Below are 16,235 nucleotides of genomic sequence, written 5' to 3' on the forward strand. Positions count from 1 at the left end.
CAATGGAGCAGTTGACAGGTTTCCTTTAGATAAATTTATATGACTTTGAAACACAAATGTGGCATTTTAAATTATGTCTTACTAGTACCAAATCACTGGCTGCTGAGAGGGGCTCTTATGTATGAATTCCAATATTTCCATTTTATTTTCTATCAGGACTGGCACAAATGATTTAAATTAAACAAGTTGTGATAAAGTTTTAGGCTCCAGACCTACAACTGGCTCATCATGGGTGGACCTTTGTACTCCCAAGGAACCCCACTGGCCTCAATGGGGTTTATGTGGGTGAGCATCTATCTGCATGGATCCACTTGAAAAACAGGGGCATTAATATGCTGGACTAGGAATTAGTCATACACCTTCATCTATAACAGCAATACAAGCTTTTCACCTAACTGATTTCTCCACCAATGAAGGGAAAGCTCATCCAATCAAGCAGCTGTGATGTCATGCTTTCCACTGGGCAGTGCAAGATTGGTGAAGTTATCTTACAATTCAATTTACACTCTGTATATCCATTCAGGGTTTTTATAAGAAATAGTTTTAGACTTGAATAAAAGGATATTTCTTTTGGTAGGGGTTTTCAAGTGGTTACAATATATGTCTTTTAACCAGTGTTGCGGGTGGTGAGAAGAACACAGTAAACAAAAGTAAGGGGGATAGGAAGGGCTAAAGAAAAGAGTAAGAAAAAGAAACATAAGTTGCGGCTGAGACTGGACCAGAAATGGAGAGCAAGGAAGCAGAGGTCCCTGCTCTGGTGAATCTTGTTCCAGGAAGAGGCAGATCCACTGAGCCAGGATTTACTTTCCTTCACTATGGTGCCCCTCTGTCCCACACCTAGCTTGGTATGGTGGAGAGGTTAGTACTTCTCCAAGAATATATAGCCCCCTCACTCCTATTTCACCAAATACTGTATTAGGAGAGAGTAGTTTTCCATAAGAGCTGACAGAATTTGGTTTTGTTTTTTAAACAAGCAATGAATAATCCAGTGCTTTTCCAAACATAATGGAATTGAAAATTAACCCGGTAATCTTTACTAGACTTAGAAATTACAAAAGGCAACCTAAAACAAGTCAAGTTCACTTTCCAGTCAAATAAAACCACCATATACGAAGTTTTCATCTAAAAATATTAGGTATTGTAGAAACAGTAGCAACTGAACTAGTTTTGTTTTAAAATTAATTTTGTTATTTTAAAACTATTCAAATTATTTTTAAAAACATCTTAAATCAACCAGGAAACTAAAATACTCACAGATTTCCGGGCGGCTATTAGCTGGAATCTGGCTTACTCCACACAGGCCTTTCCAAAAAAAAATACCACTAGAATTCTGAGATCCTTTTTAAAGGCTTATTTGATTGAACCAACTACTAACACAGCTAGCCTGAGGTTTTAATCCCAATCCATAGCACCAAATCAATAAACCCAAAGAAAGCAAAAAAGCAAAAGGTTTTTAAAAGAAAATATTGCTACAGAAAGATTTTCACCATACCCAGGAAAAGCGTCTTTCACACAAGCCTATTGTTATTCTTCACCACAAAATGCTCATTAATAGCACTTCAAGAATATTTTTAACCTGTGGTAAATTTCCTGAGTCCATCATAAGAGATTTTCATTCCCAGGAGACATTTTACATTCAATAAGAAAGCCCAACAGGTTAAAAATATTGAAGATAAATCAAATAATCAGTTTAACAGATGAAAATTCTGTTGAAAAGAAAGCAAAAGCTGCTATGCAGTGCTAGAAAGAGCCCAAATCAGTCATGCACCAGCCCACATTTCTCCCCACCTCAGGCAGCTGGTTGCTAGAGTTATCTAGAGGTGAAGCCTCCAAACTTGGGGTCTCAGCTCTGATTTGAAGCACCTCTTCTGTTCCCATACTGCTAGTGGAGTCTTGAGACTGCAATAATGAACTTGCACGATCGGATATTGTTTCATCTATGACAGAATCACTGTTTAACTAAGAGAGAAAAAAAACAAATGTGACATATTTCAGTGGTTGACTGGAACCATATAAGCTAAAGACAACAAGAAATTAACTGAAGTTTATTTGGAAATAGTTTGCTTCAACTAAGTAAATATTAATGTATATCTGCACATCACAAAAAAGAGATAATGGAGATATCCCATCTCCTAGAACTGGAAGGGACCTTGAAAGGTCATCAAGTCCAGCCCCCTGCTTTCACTAGCAGGACCAAGTACTGATTTTGCCCCAGATTCCCAAGTGGCCCCCTCAAGGATTGAACTCACAACCCTGGGTTTAGCAGGCCAATGCTCAAACCACTGAGCTATCCCTCCCCCCCCAATCATATACATCTCTACTCCGATATAACGTGACCTGATATAACACAAATTCAGATATAACGCAGTAAAACAGTGCTCCAGAGGGGCGGGAGGGCGGGGGCTGCGCACTCCGGCGGATCAAAGCAAGTTTGATATAACACAGTTTCACCTATAACACGGTAAGATTTTTTGGCTCCTGAGGACAGCGTTCTATCGGGGTAGAGGTGTATTAATAAAGTACTCTACATCGCTATTCAAACCATTATGTGCAGTCTGCAACATTTAACTTTCCTTCAAAGGGAGTTTAAAGTAATTCTTGGCACACAGAAAATGTTCTCTATTTTGTTAATAAAGACTTTTTTGTGCTTCTGAAAGATGCTAGATTGAAATTCTTTGCCATGGGCAATGATAGTGCAAGCTTTTGCATAAACGTGCCTCACCTATGACTACCTCCAAGGATTTGTTTCTTTTTTGAGTCTATAATTTCTAATTTCTATTTTTGTACAGTAACAGACCTTTTTGAATAGGTCTTCTAAAAGGAGGAAGATAATTAAGGAGGATGGTAGTACAGAAATTTTTTTTCAAGCCAATGTCACTGTAACACCAAAGTGATGTAAGGAGTAGATTCCCTCTCTCTTCCCAACCCCCGGTACTGCTTTTGAGGCAGTCCAACTAGCAAGACACAGACTGCTAATAAAATTCTAATAGTTACACTAAGAGCAATTTTTGCAGCAATCCAAATAATCTAAATTTTATTAATATAAAGTTGGATTTGGTTTCATTGGTGATACTAATATAAGGGCATCAAATATTCCAGAATCTTTATTAAAGGGTTGAGTTATTTGATATTTCTTGAATTTCATGGCCAAATTTGTTCCCCACTATACAGTCTAAATATATTTCATAAACCTCTTATATATCCTCAGGGCGGGCTCCAGGCACCAGCTTAACAAGCAGGTGCTTGGGGCGGCCAAGGGAGAGGGGTGGCAGGTCCCTCACTCCCTTTAGGAGCGAAGGACCTGCTGCTGAACTGCCGCCGCCGATCACGGCTTTTTTTTTTTTTTTTTTTTGCTTGGGGCAGCAGAAATGCTGGAGCCGGCCCTGTATATCCTTCAGATATATCACTTCATCTATGTCAAATAGAAAGGTCACAGGCACTCTGCCAACACCACAGGACCTAGAATATATTATGCATAGCATGGGTATGCCTACACTGCAATTAAACACCTGGACTGGACTGTCACCTGACTTGGGTTGTGCGGCTCAGGTTATGAGGCTGTAAAATTGTGGTGTAGACATTTGGACCCAGGCTGGCGCCAAGACTCGCTCAGGTCCCAGATGTCAGGCTCCACCCCACGCCTGAATGTCAACACCACAATTTTATAGCCCTGCAGCCTGAACCAGCTGACACGAGCCAGCTGCAGGTGTTTAAGTGCAGTGTAGACATATTCTATATGAAGAATATAGGGTAATATACTGTCTTAAAATAAAAGTTTAAATTTTTTCTGGTATCTGCAGAACTAACCCAAAATCATATTAGAAAAATATTGACATTATCTCTGGAATTCTTTTCATTATCTAAGCCACTTGCCAAAGGTTGCCAATACCTGATCTAAGCTTTTGTGTTGTTTCTGGTGAAACAGAAATTTTCTGAAGATGAAAAAAAACAAACAAACTTTTCTTTCACCTCAGCTACAGTGATGGCAGAGTCTTCCTATTGACATAATGAGGCCAAAAAAAGCTAATTTAAATGAGGTGCTAATCGGGATAATTTAGATAATTCTTTGCTACCTATGAATAGCATTGTTTGGTTTCTGGCTCTTTTTACAGCTTTTTTTTTTTTTTTTTAAAAAAACATACTTGATAGTAAAATGCTATCACTTTATGTATTCATTATCCGTTTAGTGGTGTTTTTTATCCGAGGAGGGGTAGAGGAGACAATTTTTTGTAATGATGAGAAATCTTGTAATACTTAAAAGTTTACTTGGATTAAAATTATTGTAATTTTATTAAAAGAATGAATAAAGTTGTTTTGATTCCACACCCACTCAATCCTTTATTTCTCTGCTAAGGATGAAAATTTAGTGCCAATTATGATGGTGGTTTTTGTGATGTGGATATCTGTTCCCAAAACTCTACCGAGACCTTGGAATTTGCATTAGAAAACAAGAGGGAGAAGGATTTATATCCCATTACAAATTCCCTAAGTTATCCTATCACCAAAGGTATAGTTTACTTCTTAACCTATTTTCAAAATTTAAAAATGAAAAATTATCTTAGGTGCTATATCAACACCTAACTGCAAGGGAAGAAGACCATAACAGGAAAATCATTCTTTTCCTACAAGAAAAACTACTACTGATAACCAATGTTTGTGTTTTCACATTACAAAAACATCTAGAATATCATCATATGTTTCTCTAGTACGAATATTTAGACCAGCAAATAGCTGTACTGGAGAAAATTTAATTTAATCCTGTGCTAATTTATACAAATGAGACATAAACAGGAAGTAGTATTGCATTAGTCTATTTTATATAGTACATAATGAATGAAAATGGAACAGATTAGCAATTTTAAAGGTGGAACACTAATAGAAATCCGATAAGACTTGCTGCTGTTTTATTTATTTTTGCACTTCAATTATTTGAACTTGCAAATGAGGAATCCAAGCTTTTTTTTGTCAAAAACTACAAAAATATAGATCTTATATTTAAACCAGAATAATCTTTATAATGTTTTAAAAAATTGTACTACATATTTAATGAGCATTGATGGAAGAAAGAACACTGCACTGGAACCTCAACAGTAATGTATCTACTGCTGATAGAAGAGCCCTTTTGCTGAGTTGAGATTGTGAACTCACTTCACAGGCTTCAGAAATGCCTCCCCGGAAACTGAACTACACTAGTGCAGCTGCATCGAAGGCTTTCTGAGACTATGGGTGGAAGGTGTGAGCAGTATTTGCCTCTAAAAGATGCAGGTGAAGATTTAAGTTTGCAGCTGTCAGTTTTTATAACAATGGCATGAAAAATGTTCTCTAAAAAGATCCATTGATAGAACCATTTAACTAAAGCTTAAATAAACTTGGGTTATAAACTGATTCTTTTTACAGAAGAATGACTTACCATCTGTGATCGGGATAATATCTGACTTGCAGTCAGTGCTGCTTCCTCTTCTGAGGACTCATCAGTATCCTCCTGATTGGTCAAATTCAAGCTGGGTGTGCTACCAGAATACTGACATTCTTGAAGGGATGGTGTGTCTCCCTTATCAATACTGTCGAGTGAGCGCCTACGGACTCCCCAGTTGAAGTTGTCCATACTTTCACCCTGTAAAAAATAAAAAAAATAAAAAGGAAGTTTATGCTAGATATCTCAAATATATAATAATGAAATGATCACACCAATACAACACAGAAGACACAGGAATACTGAATGCACTGTGAACAGAGTTTCAATCAGCCCTTCAATTTTATTGTAATTTTAAATGCATTAAGTGATGTTTTTACTTAAAAGGATTAAGATATATGGCAAATGATCTGCAATTCGCATAAAATGAAGTATGATTCTCAAATTTCTCTTGGATATCTTGTATTGGGATCTCACTAAATATGTTGTCTATAATCATATCTGTACCAATATTACATGTATCTGACTACAAAGCACAGACTAACACACCACTGACAACAACAGATTAAACAAGCCACTGCACCAGGCTGCAACTTACCTGCAGCTCCTGGTTAGCAAAAAGGAAAACACACATAATTAGAAAAAACGAGGACAAACACTTAAGATACTCTATAACCAGGGGGAAAGGTTCTATTATGTATGATTTGCCAACTGTAGAAGACTGATTCAAGCTCTGGAAAAAGCTTTAGTCAAAAAAGCTAAAAAATTTTAACTCTCTTTTTATGTAAAATTGGATATGAAAAAAGTTATGAGACAAAACACTTAAAACAACATGTCTATGGTACATTTTCCTTGGTGTAATATGTAAAATAACTGTTTAAACAAGCAGTGAATGAAATCCTTGAACTTCAACACAGATGAAATCTTAAACTGACTTTAACTGTCCACATTCAGTTGACAAAACATATAAAGTCATAATTATACTCATATTGGAGGAAAACTGACATATTTTTAACTAGACATTCTGAAAGATATTAAGTACTTTTCAATTTCAGTATTTATGAAGAGGACCCTAAACACCAATGTATGGATCCTCCCTTTTCCTCATTTTCCAATTGAGATATGAAGGATGGTGTGTGGTTTTGCACCTTGAGTGAAATCTATATTTTAGTCACCATTTTTCCATTCTAAGTGGACAGGTAAGATCTTTGGCTTCTTCGGGGCCTTTATCAATCCCTCAATGATATAGCCAATAAGATTCCTTAAAAATGGTTCTTTCAACCAGCCCACAGGTCTAGTTTCCTCAAACTTGAAAATACAATTCCAAAGTTACTCCAGCAACTGGTGGTCTCTCATGGAGATTCAAAATGTTATTAGTATGCCAACATTCATATTTTCCAACTTTTTTCAGTGATTTTGTTTGCTCCAGAGAAACGGACAGAGTATTTGCATGCAAACGTAAATGAAGAGCTAGGGATTAAAGCACTGAAAACATCCTTAAACTAATCTATTTTTCCTCAGTCTGTTAATATTACTAACATTAAAGTATTAGCAAAAAAGCAAACAGTATATTTTAATATAAATTCTAATATAAATGCCTATATTTCCATTATGTCACATATAAAAGTGATGTCCTAAACTTAAAAAAAATGTGTTTTTGTTGATTAACTCTCCATATCGTACATTGGTAACACGCAGTACACAATTTGACATAGGGATGGGTGAACTGGTTGAGCTAGAATAAGAACTGGCTGTATCTCAGCCTGATCTGTTATTAAAATTGACATTGAACCATATTTTGAAGTTCAGGAAAAGCAATATGCATGCTGCCCACAAATCCTTCTGTTTTTTAGATGTTAAAATAGTAGGACCAGCAGTTGTGGCCGCTTTTCTATTGTGACTTAATGCTTTTGAATCTACCTCTTCTCAACTGTTCACTTATTCTCGGTTAATTTAGGGGATCAGATATAGGACAAAAGGGAAGGCCACAAAATACCAGAGATCTGGCTGGTGTGTGTGGGCATACGTGTACTGGACAAGTAATTTGCCCCAGGGACACAAGAATCAGTAGAGGGGAGAGATGTAAGGCACTGGAGGCCTCCGGGGAAGGGAGAAGAATTCAGGAAAGAAGAAGTCAGGAGCCTGCAAAGAGGGACAGAGAAACCAGAGATAGAAAGAGAGAGCATCTCAAAGTTCAGATGTATACCTAGGCTTTTTTGTGCTCATCTGAATCTAATAACCTTCCAAGGTTCTCCTATTATTAATTTAATATTTTTAATTTTATGTACTATAATAGCCAGATGTAACAGGGTGAATTACAGAGAGTACTGATTTCTTTTTTTCACTCCCACTCCTTCTTTTGGGGATCAGTTTAAGACCTTTAAATTATGATGTGTGCATACAATGCCTAACACAAAGTTACCATGATCCTCAGTTGGGGTCTGGAGGCTCTACCACAATACAAATAATAAACAAATAATAATAATTAATATTACTGTTAACTTTTAAACCTTTTATTACCTAATTTAATTACTTTAACAGAATGAAAAATGTGAAAAAAGAAAACAAATGCACCAAATCAGATACAATATGAATGGCAAAGGTAGGGGCAGCTTTACAATATAAACCTTGTGTGAGGACAGGGTGGGATAGTCTGACAATTCATGGAGATAGTATTCCATTTCACTATATACTATTGCTAGCTTACTACTTGAAATTCTGGAAATGTAGAAACACATGAGTACCTAAGATTGTATGAATTCTTAATATGCTATTCCATTCAGCAAAATTTTCCATCGCAGCAGGCAGCATTCTTACACAGTGGGCAAAGCTTCAGAGTCTTAATAACAAAATCTTATGCGGTCAAAATTATTATTTCCCTGGCTACAAAACATATTCTTATAGAATAAGTGGGGAGTTAAACCCACATTCATAAAGACAATTGGTAGCTGCATCTGACATTGCAAAATTTGTTGTCAAGGTTTTGTTTTGATGGAAATCAAAATCCGTGAAGTTTTGGAACTGCGCCCAATCCTTAATATTGTACCAACATAACCCAGCTTTTAAAACATTCTAAAATAGAAATTCCAATTCTAAAAAAGAAATTCCAGAGTCTCACCTCTGCATCTTCCAGCTCAACATCTAAAAAGTCAAAATCTTTAAAAACTCCAAACTGTTGTTCACTGCTGTTATCTTCCACAGCCACTTCCTCCTCTTGAATTACTTCTTCTGTTGTTGAAATAAGGCTAGTTTGTTGGTCCCCAACTTCCAAGTCTTCATTAGAAGAAAACACAACCTACAGAAATAGATAATAATGGAAATAAACATGGCTTAAGTAATGTTAAGAGAGAACATACAGGGAAGCCTATGAGATGGAAGATACAGTATTACTAGAAGCCTTTACTCTTAAACTATACAATATGTAATTCTCCTGGCAAAGCATATAAGTAACTAGCAATTGGAGAGATGAAATAAGGGGAGAAGAAATCCCAGGATTTAATTTCTGTAACCATGAGATAAATGTATATATAAGGCCAGAAGATACTACTGTGATGATCTAGTTTGACCTGCATAACACATGCTACAGTGTTTCACTCAGTAATTCCTGTATTAAGCTCAATAACTTCTGCTGAAAGTTGAAACAAGAGCATATCTTTTAAAAAGATACCGTTTTTTTATTTAAGTGATGAAGAATCCATAAAAGATGGTTACTTACCTGTATTGCAACTGTTATTCTTTGAGATATGGGTGCAGACACATATTTCTCTCAGGTGTGCATGTGCCTAGTGCACTGAAGCCAGAGAACTCTGCTTAGCAGTACCTGTCAGGGTGGCACGTGCAACCTGTGGTCCTTGTAGCCCCTCCTGTGGCTATGTAAGAGTGATCCCACACTGAACCCCTCTCAGCTCCTTCTAAGACTGGAGATTCCAACGCAGAGGGGACAGAGTGCAGGACGTGGAATACACATCTGCACTGACATCTCGAAGAACAAGAGTTACAATACAGGTAAGTAACAGTCTTTTCTTCTTTGAGTGGTTGCAGATATATTTTCCACTCAGGCAATTCACAACCAGTTCTGATAGGTAGTGGGATTCAGAATCTACATAAACAGTGTAGGAGGCAGAACCTGGGGCAGAGTGGGGGAGAAGCCTGGGAGGAGTGGGGGTGGACTGTGGGTGGGGCTGATGGCACTCCAATATGAGCCGATATTTTAGTGTGGTGATCTGGTCACCCTAGACATTGATCAAACTGAAAAAAGCTTCCACTCACCCAAATAAGTGGACCTAATAGGTGGTTTTTACTATTAAGCAGCATCCTCTGAAGTGCTTCTGAGCAGTGTCTTTCCTCCTCATCTAGCCATGTACACCATGAAGTGCAGATTGCTCAGTGCCAGATGAACAACCTGGACATGGTGCTGAGGCAGCAGGTCAGAAAGGAGAAGAAGAGATTTGGGAGGTTGAACAGACAGATGGAGAATTTCGGAGAATCAACATTGCCTTGGCCAAGCTGATGCAGTAAGTACAAGTTTGGCACAGTCCAACTTCAGTTTGAGAATAACCTGAGAGATGAGAGGATGGGGGAAAGGGCATACATCAGGTATGTTCCCCAGTTCAGATGGAAACCATTGCTTAGAGAACTTGGACTCAGTCCCACTCAGGAACAAAACTGACGGCACCTCTTGTTGTCCTTTGTTGCAAATAGGTCGACCAACAGGATGCTCCATTCCCTGAAAATGGACCTCACTATGCTGCTTTTTTTGAGACAACTTGTCGCTGTCCAAGAAAGTCCTGCTGAGATGGTTGGCCCAGAGATGGGTTTGAGAGCCCAGTAAGTGCGCTGCTAGGGTATGATGTCTTCCTTGATGCAAAAGTGCCAAAACTTTATTGCTCCCTGACAAATCTGATGGAAATGGACTCCAACTTGCTTGTTCATATAATACATTGCAGTGTTTTGTCGATGAGCATATGAACTTCTGATCCTGGAAGGCACACTGTGCACTGTAAATGGCTCAAAACTCCAGTAAGTTGATATGAGATGATGCTTCCTGCTATGACCCCAAAACCTGAACCTTTTACGATCTTTCGTGTGCTCCTCAACCTAGTGTGGAGTAATCAGTCAACAAAGTTCTGGTCAGTGGATGATGAGCAAAGGGAACACTCTAGTATACACTGTTCTGTTCTGCCCACCACTGTAGAAAGTCCAGAACCTCTGGAGGCAATTGGACAAGCCTGTGACTTGCAGCTAGGGGGACAGACCAACTTCAACCATGCTTGAAGAAGATGATGATGCAGTCTTGCATGCTGAATCACATAAGTGCATTCGGCCACATGTCCTAATAACTTAATGCATACACAGACCATGGTCAAAGGATGAGACTGGGGATCCAAATAAAGGCACCAAATTGTCTGGAACTGCTTGTGAGAGAGAGAAAGACCTTTGAATTCAGAGAATCTAGAAGGGGGCCAAAGAACTTGATTTTTTTAGATGGAGTCAATATCCACTTTGTTTTGTTGAAAATCACCCCCAGTTGATCAAAGAGATCCAGTGTGAACTGGACATGACTAAGGACTTGTTCCTTAGATCTGCCTCTCACTAGACAATCATATAGGTACAGGAAGATATGAATTCCCCTCTTTCTGACATGGGCTGCTACCGCCATCATGCATCTGGTAAAGACATGTGGGGCTGATGACAGACCAAAGGGAAGAAATGCGTACTGATAGCATTGACTGACAACAAGGAATCTCACGAACTTCCCTTATCCTGGGAAAATCGCCTCAGGGAAACAGGCATCCTGAAGATCGAGAACAACAAACCAGTCATTGTAATTTCAGGCGGGAAGAATAGTAACCATGAGGAATCTCATACACTTGGTGTATTTGCTGAGACTGCAGAGTTTGAGGATACATCTCACCCTCTACCTTGGACATGTGGATTGGGAAGCAGAGTAGAATCCCTTTCCCTGATGAAGTGGAGGAGCCTCCTCTATAGCTCCCAGAGCACACAAAGGCTGAACTTGCTGAAGAACTTGCATCATCATCCTCTTCAGGCATGGCTGAAGTTGGTCTGTCCCCATACCTGCAAGTCACAGGCTTGTCCAATTGCCTCCAGAGATTCTGGACTTTCTACACTGGTGGGCAGAACAGAAGGCTCATGAGAGGAGTCCTCGAAAAGGGATAGGTAGGAAGGTAGAATTGGGGGGACAGACAGAAATTGTATGGTGTAACCTAATCCCACAGTGTTTAGGACCCATCTGTCCATAGTTATTGTTTCCCAAGAACTGTAGAAGTGATACAGCCTGTCTCTGGACTGATGAGACAGGTTTGAATGTTCACAAGTGGTATGCTGTTCTCGATATAAACATCAAATAGGTTGCCCCTCCTTGAAGATGGAGGACAGGCTGGTTGGGTAAAAGTAGAGCCGAAGATCTTCTCCACTTAATTTATGTCCTTTTCCAGAGAAACTTTGCTACCTAGCAGGGTACGACAACTGATGAAAGTATTGCTGAGAGGAATATTGCTGGTGATGTTGCTGACCTGCAAAATAACATTCTTATGGCTTGGGCATAAACACTGAGAGACCATAAAGTAGATCTATAGTCCTTAAAAGAATGTGAAGTTTGACAGTTTTCTCAGAAAACAAAAACTGACCAAACGACAAGTTCTCGATGGCCTGTAGAACTTCTAAAACTATGCTGGAGTTCTGTAGCCTCGAGGCCCTTCTCATTGTCACAGTTGAAACTATAGATCTACATGAAACATCTGCCATACCCAATGCTGCCTGCAAAGACATCCTGGCCACCAAATGGCCCTCTGCAATAAATGCCTCAAACTCTTCCCTAGATATTCATGTAACTTATCCATAAATTTAGATATGGAGTCCTAATTTACAAAGTCTTATTTAAACAATAATGCTTGCTGGTTGGCAATGCAGATTTGCAATGATAAGGTTGAATACACTTTTCTCCCCATCAAGTCTAACTGTTTTGACTCGGTCTTTTGTAGATGTATACCTCCCTGCTGTACTCTCTTAGTTTCTGCAGTCACAGAATTAGGAGGTGAATGAGAGAAAAAACACTCAAAACCTTGCATGGGGCTGTTGTCAGGGTGGGTCATGGGCAGCCTGTGTGCACTGGTTAGCTACTAAGTTGCAATCAGGAGTCGAATAGCAGGGCTGAGAGGGAGCTGGGTCACAATGCCAGGAAGTCAGGGTCAGGCACCATGTTGCGGGCGAATAGCAGAGTTGGGGTCAAGCTGGGTCAGGATATCAGGAAGTCAGGATCAGGCACCAGGTTATAGACAGCAAGCAAATAGTTGAGGACCAACCAGAGTCAGAAGCCAGAGTCTAGGGTCGACAGCAATAAGGTCTGGAATGGCGGCAGGCAGGCAGTGTTGTTGCTCAGACAGATCCCCATGATGGCTTTCTGGTTTAAATACTAGCATCAGCCAATCAGTGGGCTGTGAGTGGAAGCCACTCAGGTCCTGCTGGGCGGTACTTTCTGCAAAGCCTAGCTCCACAGCGTCTTCTAGCGGAAACCCTAGTGTAAGCTTCCAGTGGCAATGTGGAAGTGTCAGCAGTCCAGAACCCGCATGGTCCCAGGTCAGAACACATAGCTACAGGTGCTACAGATCAGGGGTGGGCAAACTTTTTGGCCTGAGGGCTGCATTGGGTTTCGTAAATTGTATGAAGGGCCAGTTAGGGGAGGGGGTCGTGGCCCAGTCCCCACCTCCTATCTGCTCCCCGTCCGGGACTCCTGCCCCATCCAACCACCCCTTCTCCCTGTCCCCTGATGCCCCAGGAGCCCCTGGTGTGGGGCCGGTGATGCGGGGTTTGGGGTGCAGGAAGGGGTTCCAGGTTTGGGGGGCTCAGGGCTGGGGCATGGACTTACCTCCGGCGGTTCTCGGTCAGTGGCGCAGGTGGGATGCAGAGGCAGGCTTCCCACCTGTCCTGGCACCGCAGACCACGCTGCGCCTAAAGTGGCCAGCAGCAAGTCCAGCTCCTAGGCAGAGGCGCGTAAGCAGCTTTGCGTGACTCTCGCCCGCAGGCACCACCACCCCAGTTCCCACTGGCTGGAGTGTGGAGCCGGTGCTTGGGGTGGGGGCAGCGCATGGAGCCCCACGGTCCCCCTGCCTAGAAGCCAGACCCGCTGCTGGCTACTTCCGGGGCACAGCATGGTGTCGAAACAGGTACGGACTAGCCTGCCTTTGCTGGGCAGCACTGCTGACGGGACTTTTAAAGTCCCGGTCGGCGGTGCTGACCAGAGCGACCCAGTGCCTGACATGCTGCGATCCAGTACTGGGTCGCAACCCGAAGTTTGAAAAACGCTGTACTATGACAACTAAGGGCATGAGTACACTTGCAGATGTAGAGCACTGTGAGTCAAACCAGCCCTTGGAGAGCGCAGTAGGGAAAGCGCTGCAGTGTGTCCACACTGTCAGATTCAAGCGCACTGGCGTGGCCACATTAGCAGTTCTTGCAACACCACAAAAAGCAGTGCATTGTGGTAGCTATCCCACATGCAAGTGGCTGGAACGTGCTTTTCAAATGCAGGGGGTGGGGTGGAGTGGAGTGTGACAGGGAGTGTGTAGTGTGTATGTGGGGGGAGAGAGAGTGGGATTTTGGGGGGCTGAGAGCTTGTCAGCATGCTGTCTTGTAAGTTCAGACAGCAGCAGACCTCCCTCCATCCCCCCGCTCTCTCTCTCTCACTCTCAACAACGGCATTCCACACTAATGGCTTGCTTTGTCCCAGAGCAGATAAGCATGCTGGCTGTCAGGAACGGAGCTTTGAAAGGGCATATCTGCATTCCTACAGCTGAGTTCAAAACAATGACAAGAGTGGCTCACTTGACTTAAAGGGATTATGGGACGTTTCCGGAGGCCGATCAAAGCGCAATAATGTAACAACTTGTTCACACTGTATCAGCCAAGGCGCAGCAAGTGTTATGCTTCTCGTGGAGGTGGATTACCAGGCGCGCTCCAGCTGCAGAGTCCAGGTGCTCTAAGTGCCTTGCCAGTGTGGACGGGTCGTGAGTTAGGGCGCCTGGGGATGCTTGCAAGTGTAGCCAAGCCCTTAGTCCCTCTCAGAGTTACTGCTTTCCAGGGTATAGTCTACATTCTTTGTTCCTAGATGGGATGACCTTTCATTTAGCAAGCAACCCAATTTTTGTGTCATCATATGAAAACTTTATCAGCAATGATTTTATATCTTCCTACAGGTGATTGGTAAAAATACTGAATAGCACTGGACCAAGAATGGACTCCTGCAGTACTTAACTAGAAGCTCCTTTGATGATTCCTCATTAATAATTATAATTTGAAATCTATCAGCCAGTTTTGTGAATTTAGGAACTGCAATTATGACAACATATTTTTTGTTTTCTTATAATACTATCAGACCTGAACATGCACAGTATTTCCTACTGGAATTTAGAAATACTTACTGATGGATTTTTGGGGAGACCAGATTCTGGACCACACAGTGAGAGCACATTCATTAGCTTCTCTCTAGTTCTTCTCTGGAAAAAAAATATCACATAGCACAACACCTTATTAGAGATACAAAATCTTCCAGGCAGATTAGAAGTGTAAAACATCTGGCACTTTAAAGCAGATATCTCAGATGTTGAGGTCTTAAGAAATATCTTTAAAGAAAGAAGATTTCCATTATGCCAATACATTTACCACTGCAAAATAATTAACTAATATTCAGTAACTGTTAAGACATACTCCAAATTACATTTCAAACACATACACACACTATATACATTACACTGTACTTTTTATTGAAACTCATGGAACTTGGTGTATTTTCATATAATGTACCTGAGATAGCTGCGGCCTTTTCCAGCTGACAGGGACCAAGGCATTGGAATTGGACCCAGATGAAGTTGAAGAAGTGCTCCGAGTGACAGCAATGACTTTTGGCTTCCCATTTCTTCCAGTTGCACTGTGCTGATCACCATATTTATTCCCAATAATTGGGGTCTGCCAGATGAAAAAAAAAAATAGAATCAAAGAATCATAGAAATACAGGGCTGGCAGTGACCACAAAAGGCCATCTAGTTCATCCCCCTGAACTAAGACAGGATTAAGTATGCCTACGCCATCCCTGACAGGTGTTTGTCTAACCTGTCTAAATGCTAGTTTAGAATTCAAATATTTATTAGTAAGATATTATTATCAATTTCAGAACTATTAGCAGTGTTACACTAAAACTCAGTTTACTAAATTAATTGCATAAGCAACAGCACAACCTCATATGTGAGCACCCACACACCATGGGTGCAATGTGAGCCAGAAGACAAAGTACATACAACCTCTTGCAAAATATGGGTATCTTGCATATTTGCTGCCCCCCACTCCTTTTTAAAAACATGGAGGCTTGATACAGGAAAGCCAATCTTTTTTCAAATCTCATCTTAAAATATATCGGGGCCAAAACCAGAACACAGGATCTGAACTCTCTCAAGCTTTGGGAAGTTGGATATGGCCTGTTAATGTACTCTTCTTTCCCCCCTTTTTTTAAACTGGCCCCAAACTCTACTATTGGCTTAATGACTAAATGAAGGATTTTGTGAAACAGTTTGTTTGAAATACAAAATATGTAACAAGCTGGGTTTATAAAGTATAAAAACACATTTGGTCTGGTTTGACAACCTAGTGACTTCAGTGGGAAATGTACATGTAAAATCTTGTACTCTACTCAGTAAACAGCCAGGGAAAATACATCAAATTCCACAAAAAGAAAAAAAATCTGACCTTGTTTAATGCATAAATTACTGCCTATTTTACTGTTGATACCCACAGCCCCAAATGAAAATTC

At 40.6% G+C, this 16,235-nt stretch overlaps 1 protein-coding gene across 15 annotated transcripts in view; it reads right to left on the minus strand.

Annotated features, from left to right (window-relative positions):
- FRYL (FRY like transcription coactivator) overlaps positions 1 to 16,235 on the minus strand; it is a 397,117-nt gene that overhangs the window by 54,061 nt on the left and 326,821 nt on the right. For 13 of the 15 annotated variants that reach the window (XR_008445036.1, XM_054029368.1, XM_054029373.1 and 10 more), the window contains 5 exons: positions 15,236 to 15,397; positions 14,854 to 14,928; positions 8,532 to 8,708; positions 5,411 to 5,614; positions 1,789 to 1,959 (listed from right to left, as the gene is read on the minus strand). Coding sequence is in view for 13 of the 15 variants with exons in the window: in XM_054029368.1 (XP_053885343.1) it covers positions 1,789 to 1,959; positions 5,411 to 5,614; positions 8,532 to 8,708; positions 14,854 to 14,928; positions 15,236 to 15,397 (789 nt within the window). In the remaining 2 variants the exon portion in view is untranslated. Of the gene's footprint in view, positions 1 to 1,254; positions 1,960 to 5,410; positions 5,615 to 8,531; positions 8,709 to 9,731; positions 10,511 to 14,853; positions 14,929 to 15,235; positions 15,398 to 16,235 lie in introns of those variants that run through there. The other 2 variants (XR_008445037.1, XM_054029370.1) reach the window with 2 other exon arrangements.

The sequence above is a fragment of the Malaclemys terrapin genome, chromosome 5, assembly GCF_027887155.1.
Source record: "Malaclemys terrapin pileata isolate rMalTer1 chromosome 5, rMalTer1.hap1, whole genome shotgun sequence".
NCBI classification, from domain to species: Eukaryota; Metazoa; Chordata; order Testudines; family Emydidae; genus Malaclemys; species Malaclemys terrapin.